We start from the raw sequence: 20257 nt of genomic DNA, 5'->3' as shown, positions 1-20257 counted from the left end.
AACACCTGTAAGGCTCAAATGTACACGTATGCAAGTCTGATAATGCAGATTATGTTCATATTGAGAGAGACAGTGAAGCAGTGAGGAAGCAGATTATTTTGTTTGCTCATGCACTGAGCTCCACCATCACGCTGAAGGTACAGAAATCAAGAGCAGCTGTTGCTCATGGATGCAATGTGGAAGTTGACAACTGAGAAAGTCTGGAAGAAGTTTGTTGAGAAAGCTAAGCGTGTAGATTCCTCTGCTTTTAAAATTTAGGCTACTACAGTCCTGTAACAGATTTCAATGTTACACAGTTACACTTAAAATAGACTAAAAGCCAAAGCCAGACTCCTTTAAAACATTCTTTCTGAATTCTAAATTCTTCAGTGTACTCAGCAATTTAGTGAACACTCTCTTAAAGTTGGGTACTTGCAAGGAAAAGGTCAGAATTGATGCAGCAGAGGCTGAGATATGCTCAGATTTATTTCCTAAATATCAAGCTTCAAAAATGATGATTCCAAATATTATTAATTTTCTCATTAGACCTTCTGTGTTGGAAGAAGGTGCACTGAACTCTTTTGAAGAGAATTAAAAGCTCTGTATACATTTATTTCTTTTTGTACCAAATGTATCCTTGAGGTCTAACAAATGAGGTTTTTCCCTCTTAAAATATTTGCAAAATCGATACATAAATGTAACACAGGTACAGACATCGCTCCATAGCGCTACTAGTGATCACTGCACCTTTCATGTGAACAACTTACTGCAACATTATGAATGTCTTCCAGGAGAAACTGTCTGAAAATGTTTCAATATCCCCGTTTTTCAAACAATATCCCACCTCCCTCCTCTCCATGATGTAATGGCCCAGCTCTGAGACCACAGCAAATCAAAGAAGACATGCATGGACGTAACCAAAACAAGGGAATTTTATTTAACAGTAATTAGCTTTTACTTAATTCAGATAACCAAAAAACAAAATTTGAACAAATAAGGCAGTAGTACTAAATTAACTGAACAGAAAATCAATATCCAGGAACCTGCAACATGAAAACACAGGACACACAACTCAACGCAGCAACAACACAACACACACAAGCCGTGGGAGAGGCCCTGGGGCCGTCACAATGTCATCACTGTGTGGCTGTTTGAAACAACTTTTGGTTTTTCTGACGTGGTCGGACAGGTCGTGGTCGTCTTATGAACTAGTTCTGAAAGATCTGAAAGAAATCAGCCCTTAATGCAGGTTGTCTACAAAATATCTGAAGTCTCAAGCTTAATTCAAGATCATTTTCTAAGACCTGATAAAGGTCTTCCAGAGCCACAGCTGATTTCATCACTCATGATGAGTGAAATGACCTTAATGCATAGAATTAATGAAGTTAGCTCCTAATGACTTGAGACTGTTCAGAAAATACCATTTGTTGTATCTTCAAAAAAACTGAAACAATAACTCCTGTTGAGGAGAATCGTGAATTCAGCGGCGCATGAAAAACAATGTGTGACCTCTGCAACAGCTGCAACCGCTACAGTTGCTGCTGAGAGACGCTGTAGCTGTTACATATCAGCAGCTCAGCCTGGATAAGAGGGTGAATACACATCTAGGTGTTTTGACTATGACTGAATGATCCAAAGGGACACGACTGTAGCTTGTCAGTGAGCTATGGTTCGATACAGTACTGAAGATCACTGACCTGCTCAATCGTAGATACACAGAACAGTGTGCGTATCTGTCAGCTGACAAAGGTTTGGGATGTAACACAAAGATAAGTGAAGAACTAGAGATTTGTTTCAAGGGTTTTGGGTTGTCCTGCTTCTTTTCAGCTTCTAGTGTGTAATTGATGTGGGCTACACTGATTTACAGTAAGTGAGCAGTTGGGGCTCAACGTCTCTTTACCAGCACAGACATATGGCTGTGTGATTGAACCTTGACATACGGTAGTTATAAAGCAGTATTTCTACTGTAGCTGCTAGAGTTATACGACTTCTAATGCAATGAACATTTTCAAAGAAAATTCCAGCCTCAGGTACTCTTAAGTTGTCATTATGATGAACATCTGTACCAGGACGTCCTGGTCTACTTTCTGTCAACCCTCCTTGTGTGGATTCTTACGATCCCCTGAAATAATTATGATAAACCCGATGCTGAATTGAAAAGAGAAAGGTTATAAATGATATTGAAGCAATTTCTCCAGTAACAAAAAGGTAAATGTGTCACACCCTCAATCAAAAGCCATCACGTCTTGTGGCTGCATTGCATTCTGATCTATTTCCTGCTACTGTGGATGTAGAAATCTACCTGCATGTCTGAATATTGGAGCCAAATCAGACCAACGCTCTTGTCGTTTGATTGTAAGACAGTGTTTACTTTGGTAGAAAATTTCTGCACTCGAACTCAATTGTAGCAGCATGTGACTTCGCTGTGTCTACACTACAACATTTATCTGCTGAAATACCATGAGATCTGCAAAATGACCCAAATATTACTTTGCCAGTAGCTAATTTTTAATCTCATTGTGGGATACAGCCAGAGGAGACAGAATGCCCTTTTAAGGGTTGGTTCACCTAAATTACAAAAAACATATTCTCTCACTTACCTATAATGGAATCTAGTGGTGCAGAGAGTTTTACTTTTATTTTCCTAGGGTTGAGATCTTGATCTCTGAGACATCATGGAGGTGCGTGGAATTTCATTTGAGGTGCACAGCATAAAAAAATGGCATTATAAAAGAATCAGTGTCCTTGTTAAGGCCCTTGTACATAAAGACTGAGTTTTATAAGAATTAATTTGCGTTTCATAAAGAAATGTATAGATTGACTGAACGAAACAATCAGCTATAGAGCAGAATTTTGGTCAGACAATCATACGTCAACAGCTACATAGCAATGTACACTAAATTAGCTATTTGTAGGTTTTGCTATTGCCACATAGCCAATGTTAGCATTAACAGCTGTTTACTTAACAGTCGTTGAAAAGTTGTGAGTTCAGCATCAAACTTCATTCCTTTACTCACCAAGAACTGTCTCCAGAGGTGGAAAGCAACCTGTTTTATTTGCTTCTATTTCTATCACTTCTTTTCTTCGACTTAGGTTAGCACGCTAACCAGCTAACCCCTGGCCTGGTTGTCACTTTCCGATACCGAGTCAGCGTAGCATTCAGGCTGCCCTGAAGATGTAGCTCTTCTCAGAGGACATATTATGGCTAAAGCTCTTTTCAAGACTGGTAAGTAAACAGCTGTTAATGCTAATGTTGGCTATATAGCAATAGCAAAACTTACAAATAGCTCCTGTAACAATGGATTATTTTATTCTTGCAGTTCAGTTTTCTTGTAATGTGGGAGACACAGCCTTTAGGCAGAGTAAGAGATGAAGCTAATTTCATTCCATGATTATCAGTGTGAAATAAAAATATGGCTATAAGTTACGTGTTTGTACTGTTTAAAGGAATAGTTTGCTGATTAGGGAATGCACTTATAAGTACAAATTAAACAAACAAGGTAAAACATGTTAATTGATAAAGTTTTAGAGGTGGATTTTAATTTTAATTTTGGAGTAATCCAGACTAGCTGCTTCCCCTTCCTCCATAAGTTAATTGTCCACTCTTACATTTTTCTGTCTATCGTTTGTCAAAAAGTCGCTGCAATGATTCAGTGAAACACGTCATGGTAATGTTAATATTTTCTCCTGCTTCAGTTTTGGAACAAGAGTAGCAAAAATGAACACTCCTCAATTTAGTTCCATTTTATCAACTATCAAGAGCCTTTTTGCCCTTTGGCCTAGTTAAATCCTCACTCTGCTTTCAGGAATCATGTCGTGTCGCTTTCTGGTTTGAGGTGGTTTTTGCTGAGACAGGAATATGGCAGTGAGTCATTGGCTTGAGCAAGAACGTGTCATTACTCTACCTAGCGGGGGAGACAGGGCAGGTACTTGAAGAGAGAGAGAGAGGGTAGCGTCCTTGATAATCCACGGTGCAATTACACTGATCCATGCAAAGCCTCACGCACCTACAGACAACACCAGGCTGAAGAATTCAAATATCAAAAGTAGTGGAAAAGTACGCACTAAGAGGATCACACTGGGATTCCTCTTGTCATTCTTAATTTGCTGTGAATGTATACGGACAGAGAGCAGACTGTGGGTATACATTTTGGTCGCTATAAGCATAAACACCATTTACCTCCAGTGATCACTGTTTTAAACTTGGATTTGTGGGTGGAAACAAACACGGGATACAAGTCACATGTTCCCACCAAGAGAGCATCTGAGACAGCTCATGTTAGGGAAAAGTAGACATGACACTGCAATCACATGTGCACTCAAACATAGACTGCAGGATCTGAGAGTTAACCGCCTGCTCCACATTGCTGCAGCTGTACAGTAATTGACTGTAATAGTGTGGTGTAAATTTAGACTTTCTGTAGGTTAACAGGTTTTCAGGATCTGAAGGAACACTGCATTCTAAGGTCATATATTACAGACTGCCAAAATAACTGCATTACATAACACATAATAGAGAAGCCATAAGAGAATGTATGGAAGAACATCAAGTTTTTGTGAAGAGCTGTTGGATGGTAGATCCCTCTCCTCTTTATGTATTTAGTGTAAAGCATTCACCTTTAAAGAATGAGGCTGACTTTATTCTATACTTTTCCTATTGTCAGCAGATTCCATGAAAAGACCAAAACCAGCAACGTGTTAGTTCATCACTTAATACTCACTGACTTCTGTGCACTGTCTGTGGGACACAGCTCATTTGATCCGACTGAAGACCTCTTTTATAAATCTTTACAAATGGGTCACAAATATGTCGTTTCATTTTTTTGTTTAAAAAAGGTACACATGAAAAAACAAAGTAAATTATTGGTCATTCCTAGCTTAGCATTCCAGTTCCTTGTGTCTTAGAAAAGTAAGGATTACATGATATCCATGTGTGTCCCAGGCAAACGCTTGAGCTACCATGTAGGAACTACTCATTCACAAAAATGTCACTTTACCAAGTAACCAAGTCAAGTTAGGAATCATAATATTCCATGATCAGTCCCATCATGGATGTGTCTGCCCTTTGACTGCAATATTTTTCATGCTGGCACTTGCACGAGTCCATTAGTCCATTATAGCCACCAATCAATACAGCCTGATGTGGACACCAAATAACTATCATGCAGCTGGCGCACCGATTGGCCAGAAGATACCACCATTCAACACTGATAGTCTATTATCAACGCTCTCTGTCACGCACACAAAACATATTCATATTCTCTAACTTACTCTTTGTGGTGTTTGGCCATGTGAATGAATCAAGCTGCAGCTAAACAGCTCTGGGAGATTCTCTCTATTTTCCCTCTACTGGCCTCTTTACTTCTGTTTGATCATCATAACTCGACACTTTGTTCCATAAAAAGTTAATGAATAGGGAAACTAATGCGACAATGAGTTCAGATACTATTCAAAAGACGTACTTGTAACATAGAGGTTACATGAATGTCAGTGGCACAACATAGCTAGCGAGCTATGTTAGCTTCCTCCATTTTGGATTGTCCGGCTCTCTGCTCCCTCAAAGACCATCATTGTCAAGAAAAATATTTCTATTATTTTTTTATTGTCAACAAATCCCATGAAAAGACCAAAAACCTCTACGAAAATCAGTGTTTCTGATAGAAAATGCAGTGCAACTGTCGGCAGCTGTTGCAGCTTCAAGAGCACATTTTGTTATGAGTGAACATAATTCACGGGTTAATTGCAGCATCACATTCCATCAATTAAAACGTTTTCTAAGATTGCCACTTGCACATACATACATTGTGTGCTGATAGATTATTGCTAACGTTGTGTGGCTGATACTGAAAGCTGAGTTGAAAAAAAAAATGCAAATCATGTTAGACTCTATTACAGTACAAGAGTAACTGGTGCAAGAGTTGAAGTATCAATGTAATTACCATTTACATTTACACGTTTACTGTGGGGCCACTTTTACTGGCTGTCCACATATATGTGCACATGTCCTCCAAATTTGGTTGAAAGTTCACGATGTACTCAGGAGCTATGCAAATTTATAACAATTAGGACACAGTCACAAGAGTTTATTGATCGATAATACATCAAATGCAAAGTAATTACTTAGTTTCCAGGCAACCCTACTGAAGATGTAAATCATGTGATGTCTCTAAACTCCAGAGTTAGGACTTTTTGGCAGAGCAGGGGAAACTAATCTGTGGAAAACCCATCAGAGGGGCAGTGATGTCACAAGATCTGCAGTCTCCATAAAGCAAAGGTAAACGTGACTGCACACCACGCTCCACACACACACAGCGTCTGCTCCTCCTGCCCCGTCAGCCAGCTGTGATCAGCATACGTGCAGTCTTTCACATAGTCTCCTCACAGGGCAAGGCCCTGCTTAACACAAGACCTGGGTGACTTCACTCTCTGCTGGTCTCCACGGTGATGTGTAAGATACAAATGTCATGTTATCATCATCAGCTGCACAAGTTCTGAGTACAAAGTTTCCAGAGTTTCATCAGATTCTTTTCTCTCTCTTTTATTTTTGAATTGATGTCGATTTTTTAACATCTAAATTCTCCATTATTCTCAGGGTGTTTTCCACACAGCGTGATGTCACTGTTGCGTGTGCTTACAGGTACGGCAGTGCACATGTCTGACTGTGTGGGGTGCATATGATAACACTGAGTCAACTCGCTCATATAGCCAGCTCATCGAAGCAACAAATCGCAGCACGCCGCAATACAAGCAAACTGTCCTGATGATCAACCTGCAACGTAAGAATCATCACATAGATAGAGCGCTTTATTAAGCTCAAAGGGAAATTGTAGAATTACAGCGGCCGTGTCACACGTGACAATCTGCAAAGTATATGGATTCAATTATATAAAAACATGACTACCAAACCAGATTATATATATATGAGCAACAATCATGTGTGCATATGGCTGTGGCAGAAACTCGAACTTCAACTTGATGCTAAAAAGACAAAAGCTCTTTTATTCTGAAAACAGATTTCATCAATTTTATATCTTTTCCAGATAAGTGCAGTGACTTCCTGGAGTTTTGCTTGGCAACGTCGCAATCGGCACAAGACTCTAGGAAGTCACTGCGCCCGGTCAAGAGACAGCCTGGTACATACCTCTCTGTAAAACCTCAAGTTTCTTTACACTTTTACACACAAGCAAAAATATAATGTGTAAAATAGTGAGCTTCATGGAGCGAGCTGATAGCCAACTGCTTGGGACGCAGCGAGTCCCCGGTCTGACTCCCGGCCAGCCAGACTCTTTGCTGCATGTCATTCCCCCTCTGTTTCCTGTCTCTCTTCACTGTCCTGTCAAATAAAAGCATTAAACGCCCCACCCCCACCCCCACCTGCCAAAAAAGATTTTTTTTTTAATAGAGAGGTTTAGAGGTGCTGGGAGGTGGATTGTGTCGCCTTTGGAAAGAGCCACACTAGCTGTTTCCCCCTATGCTACTTAATGCTAAGCAAAGCAACCCAGCTGCTGGTTGTAGCCTCATATTCTTCAGACGTGATAGTGGCATTGATCCTCTCATCTGACCCTTGGCAAGAGAACAAATAAGCATTTCCCGAAAATGTCCAACTATTGCTTTAGAAGCAACGCAGCCTCATTTATTTGCCACAGTGAGCAGATCAGAGAGCGAGCTTTGAAGGCCTGCAGTGTCAGGAGATGGAGGATACAGCAAACACTGAGTCAGTGGTATTGCTCAAAAGATGTGGTCAGTTTGAATTAGCTAAACATCTTTCAGTTCCGGAGCAGATGTTTAGCTCGGTGCCTCATCAGTTTTCAGGCTCTGGCATCCTGCTGAAGTGGTGCGTCAGGGTCCAACAACTCCACAACAACCTGAACTCTGACGCCATGATGACGTGAAACAGCAAACACACCTCCACCTCTGATGCACGCCAGCGCCAGCTCCCACTGTCCAGTAACGCTTCAACAGATTCCAAGAGGAGGAAAGGCACAAACACACACACACACACACACACACACACACACACACACACACACACACACACCTGTGACCTTAACCCTAGGTAACCCTTGATGGATGTTCAAAACAACGCGGTGCTTGAATAACATCATTCCTGAAATAAGAGAGGGCATCAACTCCCTCAACTAATGAGCAAATACAACTTTAAGGTGTCTGACAAAAGTATTTTCTCTTAAAATTCACATGTAATTTGTAGCTCCATGCACATGCCCATGTAAATTAGCATCTGTTATTAGGACTTATATTTATTGACAGGAGTTTTTGTCTTCTCAGGCAAGAAAGCAAAACAGTGAAATAAATCCCAGGCTGAGATTTAAGACCATTTAAGACCTGTGACGTCAGAGAGAAAGAATGTCTTTAACTGACAGAAGGTAAGAGGCTGAGACTCCCAGAGTGTTTGTTTGAGTGTGAAAGGTATTTCATTCTAATTAAAATTCAAACTAACTGTATTCAGCCACAGATTATCTCCATATGCCAGCAATAACGTGTTTCTCTCATAATAAGACACAAGTCGGCAAGAGAAGAGAGAAAAGTCCTGGAGACGGATCTTATAGACCCCCAGAGTGTATTTGATGATTTCCATCAATTCTGTGATTTTATTAAAAAAAGAAAAGCAACTAAAAAGAAAAAACAAGTGATATAATAGTCATAGTTTACATAGATATTGTTATTTTCATTTTATCTTAAAGCAGCAAATAAAACAAACCGCAACAAAACGTAGAACACACAAAGTGAAATTTAACATGGTCTCTGATTCAGGAGTCAATGTCATTCAATAACACTAAAGAACTGACTCCTCCCATGGAAATGTGTGGACAAAAACAAAGTAAAATAACCAGTAATATATAGAAATCAACCAATAAATTGTGGAATTATTAACATATTTGTTTGTATTCATCCATACTGCATGTTGGTATTTTCATGATGTGTCACATTGCTATTTTGGCCCACAGGAAGTACAAAATATAATGTGTAGTTTGCAATTATGTATTGGAAAAATGATTGATTGCAAATTAAGTAAAAGGTGAAATTATTTGGAAAGTGAACTGATTTTACAACTCCTGAACAATCAGAGAAGAAACCACAGTGGCTCCATTAAGGATCTTTACCTTTGCTCTGGCGCCTCCCAGTGGAGCTGGGCCAACACTGCACCAACCCTCGGAGAACACACGTACTCCAGTGATTCTGTCTAGTGATTCGTGTATTTGAAGAGACCTGCAGTCTACAAATGTAAAACTAACAAAGATTTAAGGTGAATTTAAGGTGAAGCTCCTGAAATGAAATTTACTGTACCTGAATGGGAAAATGGCTGTTCTGCTCCAGAAAGTAGTATTGAGATATTTTAGAAACAATAATCAACAGAAGTTCTTTGTCTAATGCACAAGATGGACAGAGTTTTTCCCACTAATAGAACAACGAGTCAATGACAGAATATCTCAGTTTTCAGAGTTTCTCAGTGAAGTTACAGCCACTAAAGGAGTCGATAAAAGCTGCAGCATCTACGTTATAGAAAGAGACCAGACCCTCCTTGTAATCCACAAACTCAACAAACGCACAAGTGCATCTGAACTACCACTTCAAGACTCCTTCTCTTGGCACCATGAACGTCTGTAGAAAATGTCTCTGCAATGGACCAAGACCAAAGTTGTGTCCCCCGACTGACTAACACTGCCATCCAGAGAGCAGAAAAATATCAATTAACGCAGGTTTTAACTTTGACATCTAAAAAGTAGGAAGGCAAAATGCTGTAATCTTATTTAATTCCTGGCACAACAATGTCCAGGAGCCTGTAGTTAGTCATTATAGTAATGTATCAGTGACATATCATTCTGTTTACCTCAAGATTCCAATGCCATGTCTGAAGTATGGATGAAAATAAAGACCAGAAAATGTGAAAAAAAAGGAGTTTTGAAAATTTATTTCAAGTTAGCAAGGAAAGAGATTTTCTGCAGCTTATTACCACATTTTACAAAGACAAAGATCTTTGTTGTCGTTTTCACTTTGAACACATTCCTACTATTGATATTCTAATATGTTTACAGGTATCTGTCAACAGCAGGTAAGTCACATTTTACTTGCATTTAGCAACACGTAGAGCGCCGACTCCACCGACACAACCCACAACCTTTCACCCTCAAGAACATTCCTCAGCATCTCCCCTGTATGTTTCCTATTACCCCCCCCCCCCCCCCCCTTCCCCCCTCTGTCCAAGTAGGTCTTCAGCTCTACATGCTGACAGCAGCTGACCTCAGCTTTCGCTATCAGGTCGTACCAAGGAGAATCTTTCGGAGGGGTCTGGGATGAACCACCTCTCCCACAGATCCAGGTGAACAGCAGGATAGTTCCAGGGTTTGAACGGTCCGTTCCAGTGCAGCAGCCGAGCCTCCTGGAGGAAGCTCTCAGAGTAGCGGGCGTCTGGACTCCAGCCTGGGAGAACAGGAGTGCTGTTTGAAACTGACTTGAGGGAAGAGCTACGATATTATAGTTTCCTCTATGTCTGTGTGTATCAGAAATAATGAGTGCGCTTGCCATTGATTGATTAATAAATGATTAATATTATCATTAATAAAGTATCTATCTATCTATCTATCTATCTATCTATCTATCTATCTATCTATCTATCTATCTATGGGATATTTTATATGGTAAATTACCTGCTTCTCTATTGTAATATTTTGCTATTTATTATTTTTGTTAATCTTGTCTAGAATGTATATTTGTATGTTCAATGACAGCTATTTAGCTCTAGTTTTTCACAATGCATGGCCGGTGTACCTGTCATTATGAATTATTATTACACTTCTCATTGATGTGCACACTCAGTAATACATATTGCATTCATTTACAATCAGTTTACTCTTACTGGTATAAAATGTTTAGCATGAAGCAAGCTAAGATTCCTTATAAGTATTATAGCATCTTAAAATTAGAGGATATTTTCTTACTTGTTATTGAGAGGCCCAGGTTAGTTGAGCTCCGTTTTCACTAAGTTATATACTGACAAAACCTTCAATAAAATAGCACCAAATTCTCATAAATAAGTAAATGTACAAAGGAAACACCTGTTTCGTTTGAACTAGTTTTTGCATCTCAGGTTCCACCGTGCCATTCAGGAACTCACGGTGAAATTCATCAGTGTATGAAAAGTGAGGATCTCACCGAGGTGTCTGACGTGCCACAGCGGGTCCAGCGTTGTGTATTTGTCGTGGAAAACTATCAGCATGGGTGGAGTGGCCACACCTCCTGCCATGGCACTGCTGTATATGTTCTGCCTGGTGGAGAGAGAGAGAGAGGGGAAGGGGTCTGATCACACAGATGCTTCTACTTCTTTAGAAACGAAAAGTTCTTAAAAAATAAAAGCTGATATTTATACAAAAGCTTCGATTCATAAAATGCAGTTGAAAGTGCCGGACATGGAAAACAGCTGGTTATGATAATAACTTTACTTAAACATCTTTGCATTGTTTTCAGCAACCAGATGGAGGAAGTCCGGAGACATTCTTATCATCACAGATGCTCCTCACTAACAGTTTATTGACTGGTTCTTATTTTAAAACACAATAGGTTCTGGAAATTGTACTTATTTTGTACATTGGAATAGGAGTTATATTCCTTTGATATGTCTGCCAAACAAATGACTGTCCAGCAACTAAGGGAGTAATTCTCCAAACCAGATCTTACCTGAAATTCTCCTCCATCCATCTCTCCAGCTGTTTGGTGATCTTCTGTTTCTTCCACTCGCTGAGATCTGCCACAAACACTCCAGGGTTGAAGGAGCAGTCTCTGGGGTTAATTCCCAGGTCTCTTACTTCCTGTTTCCTGTAGTCCAGGAAGCCCATGTAGGTTGTCTAGGGGACGAGCTCAGAGGACAGGACACCACATTTCAGAGTCTACAATCAGAGGTCACCTGAGAAAGGCGGCTCATAATACATTTCTCATGAATCCACTTCAGAGTCGAATGATTAACTTTAAAGTTTAAAGTGTAATCAAAAAATACTTTCACACGCACATGGACTGTACACATCTACTGATATTAGCTTAACGCAACAAGCAAACCAATTCACATTCAACTTCAGGATCCAGTGTTTCCTCACACAGAGTGATAGAAGAAATAAAAATCCACCTGCATGCCGATGCTGCGCACCATCTCGTGCGTGGAGGGCAGGTCGCAGTCGGTGGCGAACGCAGCAGCGTGTCCCGGCTTCAGTTTCATGTTAAACAGCTCCTTGATGTCTCCTTGAAAACATGACAACCTTTAGGTGAAGTATACACACAGACTCTCCACCTGTCACCACACAATAATCCAACATGCTTGACAAACTAAACAACATTCACTAATAGTTTGAGAACAGACATTCATCCCTGAGCAATTAGATTGATTATTTTTAATGAATGATAATAATGTTTATGGATGTGGAAGTTCTTACTCCTGAAGTTACTCATAAAGTTGATGTAGGTCAGTGTTTCCCGACATTTTCCAACTCATGGCCACTTGAAAATGTTGGCGGCCCACATCCGGCCCACATCCGGCCCACATCCGAGATTGACTTTTATCTAGTTTTACGCTACATCCACTTTTCACACTTTGAGCATTTTCAACCACAGGTCATATTTTAACCTGATGAAGGATTTTAGTCATCGGACTATTGGACCTTAAGTTATCATAGAAAAAAAAGGCAGGCAAGTGTTAGACAGCTCAGCTCTTCAGCTGGAGACGTCCTGTCCTGTTTCAGCTGAAGAGCATCACTGATTTTTTTAAAAAGTGAAACAGCTTTATTCATTAACGGTTTTAATCCCCTGGTACGTTTCTTATGAAGAGCAGGACATCACTGTGGATTAACCGGGAAAAACCTGTTGAACGTCTGGTTCATAATTTATTAAAGAATCAAAGGTAAGCAGTCTCAGTTTCCAGCTAATGCTAGACATCATGTGTCCGCCGTGAATTACTGATTTTTTTCGCATTTCGCCTTTATTCAGATAGCTACAGTGAGAGAGACATGAGAGTCAGGCTGGTGTGAAACCCCGGCAGCTGCAGGTAGGAGTAAGCCGTTGTGGTATGCTCTCTACCAGGTGAACAGCTGAGCCGCCAAGGCGCCATGAATCTCTGATTTTTAAAGGTAAACTGTTTTCTGGGTGTTTGTACTGGTTTTAATCTCCTGGTGTGTTTGTTGTGGAGAGGAGGACACCTCTGTGGAGAATTCAGCTGCTGGTAAAAACCTGCTGAACGTCTGCTTCATAAGTTATGAGAGAAACAATCAAAGTTACAGAAAAAGTTACATACTGACATTTTTTATATTACTATAAATTTTTTTATTATTACATCATTTCACCAAAATTGTTCTTGTTTGCAAATGATTGGGCCCCAGCTCACAGGATGTAGTGTGTCACCACTGATGTAGTGTGTCCTGTTTTCATAATGACCTACAAACCTCTGCATGTATTACTTTCACATCTGGAACTAAATCTGCAGTTATTAGGTATAGTTAAGAACAATCCTGAATTTTGCTCATTCAGCTAAACAAAGTAAGTTTATTAGACCAGGCACTTTCACACTGTCCCTGTTAACCTGCCATCTATCTATCTATCTACCTATCTATCTATCTATCTATCTATCTATCTATCTATCTATCTATCTATCTATCTATCTATCTATCTATCTTCAGATTTAACTCATTTAATCTTCTTTTCTACCGTTCCTAGTCTCAGAGTTACCAAACATAATTTCGTTGTATGTCTATAATGACAAATAAAGTGTCTTGTGTCTGCAATATTTTTGTTAGGGAAATGTTTTCTGTGGAACAATCCTACCAGGTGCAAATTATTATTTCAAACAGTCTCTTTATATGTTTAAAACACACCTGGAGGGGATCATTGACTTTCCTGGATGGTCACATATACGTACCCTGCACGATGACATCATCATCCAAGTATATCACCCTCTTATGGTTGATGTCAAGCAGAGGTATGTAAAAGCGAACAAAGTTGAGCTGCAAAATAAAAGCAAAGTTGTTTCACCTAAACTGAAACCGAAGCTTCACGTCAAACGTTTGTATTGCTGCTTGAACAAAAGCAAAGCCAGAACTCACCGGATGTAACAGCTCCGGTCGAGAGGAATCCGGCTTCACTTTCCCTCGTAGAACCATGGGGTTAAACTCCAGGATCTTATACCGGATGCCTCTCAGTTTAGTCTTCTCAATGTACTGCCTGAGAAGAGGCAAAGAGAGTTGGATTAGATAAATAAACTTGATAAGCGATAACACTGTGATGTCGGCTCCCAAGTGACAAACCTTGTCAGTTTCACGGCATCGCGAAATGTGACAATATAGAAGAAAACATTGGCGTCGGTGTTGCTATGGATGCTGTTGATGGTCGCCATGGTTCCACCCATACGCTCCTCGGATGCACAGATGATGACGGGGATGACATTATCCACCTCTGACACTCTCACTGCAGGGGCTTGAGGTGCACTGCCAAGGTTCTTCCAGTGATCTGAGAGGAATCAGAGACAGCAGGTTACATGAGGACGCTGACATGAAAATTAAAATGAAATTAAACGGAGGTCACAAAACAAAAATGCTAGTGACACTCACTGTATTTGCAAGCTACAGGATTTGTTGAAAGATACGACTGGTGTGTTTTTTTTTTACTGTCCATAAATTCATAAAACACCAATCATGAAAAATAAAAGACGTGGATAAAACCTGAGCGGATGTACCTGAGAGTTTGGGCCGAGTGGAGGCTCTGAGCAGTGTGTTGTGAAGGAGCAGGCACAACATCAGCAGCAGCAGCAGCAGGAGGACATGATTAACTGCAACACAGGAAGAGGCAGGAGTCAGTCCTCACTGTGCAATTAGCACAGTGCAGTTAGCACTGACAGTAGTGAGCGATTTCAGAAGCTGTTTTACTGCTTGTTTTTCAATGAATTTCCCTTCAAACATTCAGTGGTACAACAGATCATGACGGTTTACTTCATCACATAATCTGTTCTCTTTTTTAAATGGTTTAATCCAGAAAATGTCAAATAATAATGAAAATTCCCATCGTGAGGTTACAAAGTCTGAGGTCACGTCTTCATATTGCTAGCTAGCATCATAAGTGGCTAGCTTGGTTTGTCCAAGTTTTAAAAATACACCTACCAGCATATACATATACATATAAATATTGTACTTCAAACAAAGTACAGATTAAACGAATGAAGCAGAATGTGTTAACTAGTGCACTTCCAGTCTTTGATTGCACACCTAAGCTAATTGCCTCCAGGCTTTAGTTCGTCCATACTTAACAGACTGTAATGAATCTTCTCAAACACAATATTTTTTACAGTAAGAAACATAATGAGAAACTATTACTTGAAACAATTGAGTCATTATCCAAACTGTTGCTGATTAAGTTTCTGTAGATGAACTGTTTGGTTATTTTAGCACCAAACAAGCTGTGTAAACCAGGCCGATGTTTTAATGTAATGATTTCCTCACAAAGTCACAGACGTACACGCTGTGTTTTAATCTGAGTATGGAGAATTTCCACCAGCTGCCAGGCAGACTAGAGAGAGAGGAGAATCACATACCCATCTGAAACCAGTTACAAGCCACTCCTATCATTTTCAGCTGCTCATCCAGGTGCTATGAATAATTCTGGACAATATGCTACCTGCACGGCAGTTTTTGGCTGAAATACTTTATACTGACACAGATCGAGGACGGCACAGATGTAGTTTTTCAGATGTTTTAGAATCTGATTTTTAAAAACTGAACTTTCTGCCTTATTTTTTTTTTTTTCTAGCATAAATGTTTCACCAGCCAAAATATGGCAGATTTTCTCAAGGATCAAGTATCGTCGGGTGACATTAAAACATGCAAATAAATGTTGTTAATTATCACAAATTTAAAACATAAAATCTTTTTTTGTTGGTAAAATTTCATTTCGGAGGCAAACGGCTGCAAGCATTTAGCACTGAGTCCAAACTGCTGTTCACACACTGCATGGAGTCATAAAATTTAACTCCTTACACCCTGTCATCTGGTTACCTAATTAAACCCTCCCCCAACAACCATACACATTTAGTGCACATGCATGCAAGCTAGATGCTTTCCTGTTACTTTCACTACAGAGAAATTAGGGGGTCCTACACTGGCTATGGCTACACCAACTAAACCTCACTTTTAACACAAAACTAAACTCACACTATGGTCCATATGACTTTTAAACTACAAGCAAATATTCGAGTCTGTCTGTTACTGCACAGCTACAGGAAGTGGAGACAGGCATGAACACTTTCCTTTTTTTTCTCATTTAAATTTTTTTTCACCTGAGACCATAAATCAGCCATATTACATTTATATCATGCGTTATTTTGACTTACTTTTTCTCAGGAGAGCCATATTTCATGTTTGGTTCCAGCAACATCTGCAAACATAAACAGAGAAAAGAGAAATGGAGAGATATTAGGTCACTGAAGAGAAGTTCACTTTCAGAGAAACAAAAGATGAAATATTTCTTGGCTTTAATAATAATGTACGCAGCAATGAAGGATTTGGCCGTTCCCTCAGTGGAGTATTAACCTGCCAACACAGCTGAAAGTGACTTAAAAAGATGACATTTTCCTAAACTTCTAAGAATCACACACAGAAATCTCCAAAGTAGCAACTTAAAACTCCATATTTTACTCTTCTCCTGTGTTTTAGTTGAAGTGTTGATCATAAGAAGATATATTTGAGGTTTTAAGAACCAAAAACCATCTCAATGTAGTTTTACGTCTCCTCTCTCAGGCTTCTCTATGGAGCTCTAGTAACAACAGGTCAGTGATCCAATCTGAAAAGAGAAGGCTCTGATCCTGTCTTCTGATTGGCTGACTGTTTTATGAGTGGTTGAATAAAAGTATAGCAGATTTCAGGTAAACACTCAGAGAAACCAAATCCTGCAAGGTTGTATCACGGGTCCAGGTGGGCGGGGCTTGGGCGTGGCTGAGGGCAGTGACTGCTTTGTTGTGACATCACAAAGTTCCAGAACTCCTGACGGCTGGTTTTAAGGCTCAGTTTCTGAATACAGGCTGTGTGCATTTCTCTGTGGACTGAGGCTTTGATACTTTCACAGTATTAATATAGAACCTAGACCTGCTTTAAAATCAAACAACACATGGACATCTACCTTTGTACTATATGGACCTTTAAGAGTAAAGAAGTTTGGCTGAATGTGATGAATTATAATTTATCAAGTAATTTCCTTCTTTAAGAGCAACCCAGGGGATCACATGATTGATCACATGTATACCAAGAGTTGGAATGGCCAGACTGACCCTATAGCCGCCATTTTGTAAATTATCAGTGGGATGTCATTTTTCAAGAGCAAATATATATTAATAATTTATGTTTATATTTATTTATATTTATGTTTAATCTTTAACTATCCTCCAGGAATAATTAACATTAACATTAAAAACTCATTACATTTATTAGTATTGTATAAATATGTAAATGGGGATGAAACAATAGGAAATTGGCTGAAATGGAATCTGCAAAACATTCGGCTGCTGATTTGCGAGAAGAATCATATAAAAATAAAGATTTATTGCCACACTGACACTGAAGTGCAGAGAAGAGGCTTGTAAATACTAAAAATCAAATCAATGCCAGATTTATCGTTGTTGTTAAGAGTGGTTATCTGAGTGACCATAGCTCTTCTGGCTGCTTGACCTAGTCTGTCCATTCTCCTCTGACCTCTGACCTCTCTCATCAACACAGAGCTGCTGCTCACTGAATGGTTTTGTTTTTGGCTCCATTCTGAGTCAAAACTTTCGAAAATCCAGGATCCAGGAGATCAGCAGCTTCAGAAACACTCAAACCAGCCACAGTCAAAGTCACCCAGATCACATTTATTCCTCATTCTGATGTTTGATGTGAACATTAACTGAAGCTGTGTCTGCAGGATTGTATACATTGCCTTGCTGCCACGTGACTGGCTGATTGGATAATTGCATGAACAAACAGGTGAGTGGTGAGTGTATCCTGAGGAGGGGTTGGCTGGGATGCCTCCAAAGCAACAAACACTGAAAGACATAAGTTGGACTAGACATACATTGTATGACTGTGACAAACTGCCAGCGTGACCTGACCTGCAGTAAAGTCACTGAGCCCCAAGGCCGGGAGACACTGGAAAACACACATGGCTGCATTTTGTCCTTCCACCACTTCCTTCCTTCCTGATGCCAGGGCTTTATTCACGAATCTACTTGCCTGCCAGCTTTTTAAACTTTCATATAACTACACTGATACAAATGCTTGCACAATAAAATGACCCAACATACCGTACATCCCAACCTTCTCAAACTCTGAACAACTTATCGCCTCATTGTGACCAACATTAATTTAATCGGATCAATGAGTGTGACACCTACTCTGTTTGTTTTCCTTTTTCTGCTTTTCCTCACGAACCTGCAGGCTAAACTGGACTGCAGCGGTTTACTTGTTTGTCCCTGTTTAGAGTAAAACTAGCTGAAACCATCTGGAGCTGATTAGCTTCAGATACACCCCTCGCAGAAGGCAGAGCTGCCTAACATGCTGTCTGTGGCCTGCATTCGAACAATCGATAATCCTGTCGGGACAAATTACTATCAGCTTACTTCATATGTAATATGAGCACCAATCCGAATGTGCATTATCAGTGCTTTGCAGATTTTCCCCACTGAATATGAACTCTCATATTATTTTATTACATTTCTGTATCTTTTTTTTTTAATTTGTCAAATAAAAGTTACCAGAACAGAAAGTCTTCACTGTGTTTTACATTACTTTAAGTAAATGGCTTTCTCAGGACATCCTTGAGGAACAACGCTACTTTGAATCATTTTTTATTATGTAGCAGCCAGCTGCTAGGTAGAAAACTAGTTTTTTTGCTCTTCAAAAGAAGTTCCTAAAAGTTGGCAAATAATTGTGTGTCTGAGTTTGTAGTGCTCATAAATCTGTTCACACAGTCACACTGCAGGGACTCGATGTTCTTCTGGGGACAAAAAGCAAATCCCCATAATGTCAATCATGAAGACTTTGTTTAAAGTTGGGATTCGTTCAAGGTTTAAGGTTTAAGTTAATGTTAAGGTTAGAATTAGGCAAGCAGTGATTAGGGTTAGGGTAACTTTCCAGGAAATGAATGTAAGTCAATGTAAGTCATGCAATGTTCACTGAAGTGATGGAAACATATCTGTGTGTGTGCGCACGTGTGTGTGTGTGTGTGTGTGTGTGTGTGTGTGTTTGAGCATGTGAGTGTGAGTGTGTGGGATGGGGGATGGGGGTCCAAACCAGACCACATAAGTCATCACACTGCAAAAAATGCTTACTTCGATAAAGTAGTTCTTTTTTTTTGACAACACAGAAAAACTATAGAAGAAAATCTCCCAAAGTCTGAAACAAGCTGAGAGCAGGCAGATCACTCCCCTCGTGGGCTGCAGTATTTAACAAAAACCTGGCACTCATCTCCAGAACAATATGAAATTGTGATGAAAATGAGTGAAACTGTGTCATGCAGCATACATTTGCTGAGTTTCCAAAAAGTTAAAAGGTAAATAGACTAACTTTAAAGATGGATATTTTTTTCAGTGTAGCAGGACAAAAAGTTCTTTTCTTTTTTTACAGTACATCAGGGCTACATAATGTAAACACAAAATACAAGAAACATATTTCACAGCACACAATAGACATATAACTGCAAAACAAGTAAATGTGCGTTTTAGGAGACAGAGACATGGGAGGAAGAGTGTGTGACTGTCATGTAGCACAATTTAAAACACATTAAAAGTGTCTGAAATGTACTCACCAGAAAAAGAGGGTGGTGGTTATGGTCAGTCTCATTCCTAGTGTTCATGGTCCATGTTGTAAAATCTCTGAGGACTGAGACTCACCCTCACCCGCAGCCCACTTTTCTTCTCTCCCATGCACCTTTTTTTTCTCCGTCTTCCCTCCAGATGTGACTCATCCTGTTCACCAGCGCTCTGACATTTAGCCAGAAACTGTATTAGCTCGCCCCACTTCACAGAATAATAGCAGTGACACTGAAAGATTAATTTCTGCTGTGAAAACAGATTTGCTCCTTGTTTGTGACTTGCAACAAAAAAGAATCTATGATGGTCATCACAAAAAATTACACCGAGGCTGCCCTATTTCAACCATCGGGCTGACATCTACTTAAAGCGCCTATTTATTATGTTAATACGAGGTAAATTACTATTAAGAACACATCCTGTGACAAATAACTGATCAAAAACATTTTTGGCAAC

General features: G+C 39.7%; 1 protein-coding gene across 1 annotated transcript; it reads right to left on the bottom strand.

Annotated features, from left to right (window-relative positions):
* Positions 1-10208: 10208 nt before the first annotated feature.
* glt8d2 (glycosyltransferase 8 domain containing 2) lies at positions 10209-20216 on the bottom strand. The gene is made up of 10 exons (XM_056367864.1): positions 19798-20216; positions 16355-16398; positions 14708-14800; positions 14280-14481; positions 14079-14196; positions 13895-13979; positions 12116-12228; positions 11674-11840; positions 11152-11264; positions 10209-10419 (listed from the first exon to the last, which is right to left on the bottom strand). Exons 2-10 carry the CDS (start codon positions 16371-16373, stop codon positions 10241-10243), a joined length of 1089 nt encoding a protein of 362 aa, XP_056223839.1. The 5' UTR covers positions 16374-16398; positions 19798-20216; the 3' UTR covers positions 10209-10240.
* Between the last annotated feature and the right edge of the window lie 41 nt (positions 20217-20257).

Source organism: Seriola aureovittata, chromosome 22 (genome assembly GCF_021018895.1).
Source record: "Seriola aureovittata isolate HTS-2021-v1 ecotype China chromosome 22, ASM2101889v1, whole genome shotgun sequence".
Lineage (NCBI taxonomy): Eukaryota > Metazoa > Chordata > Actinopteri > Carangiformes > Carangidae > Seriola > Seriola aureovittata.
This window is presented reverse-complemented; position numbering and strand designations above follow the sequence as displayed.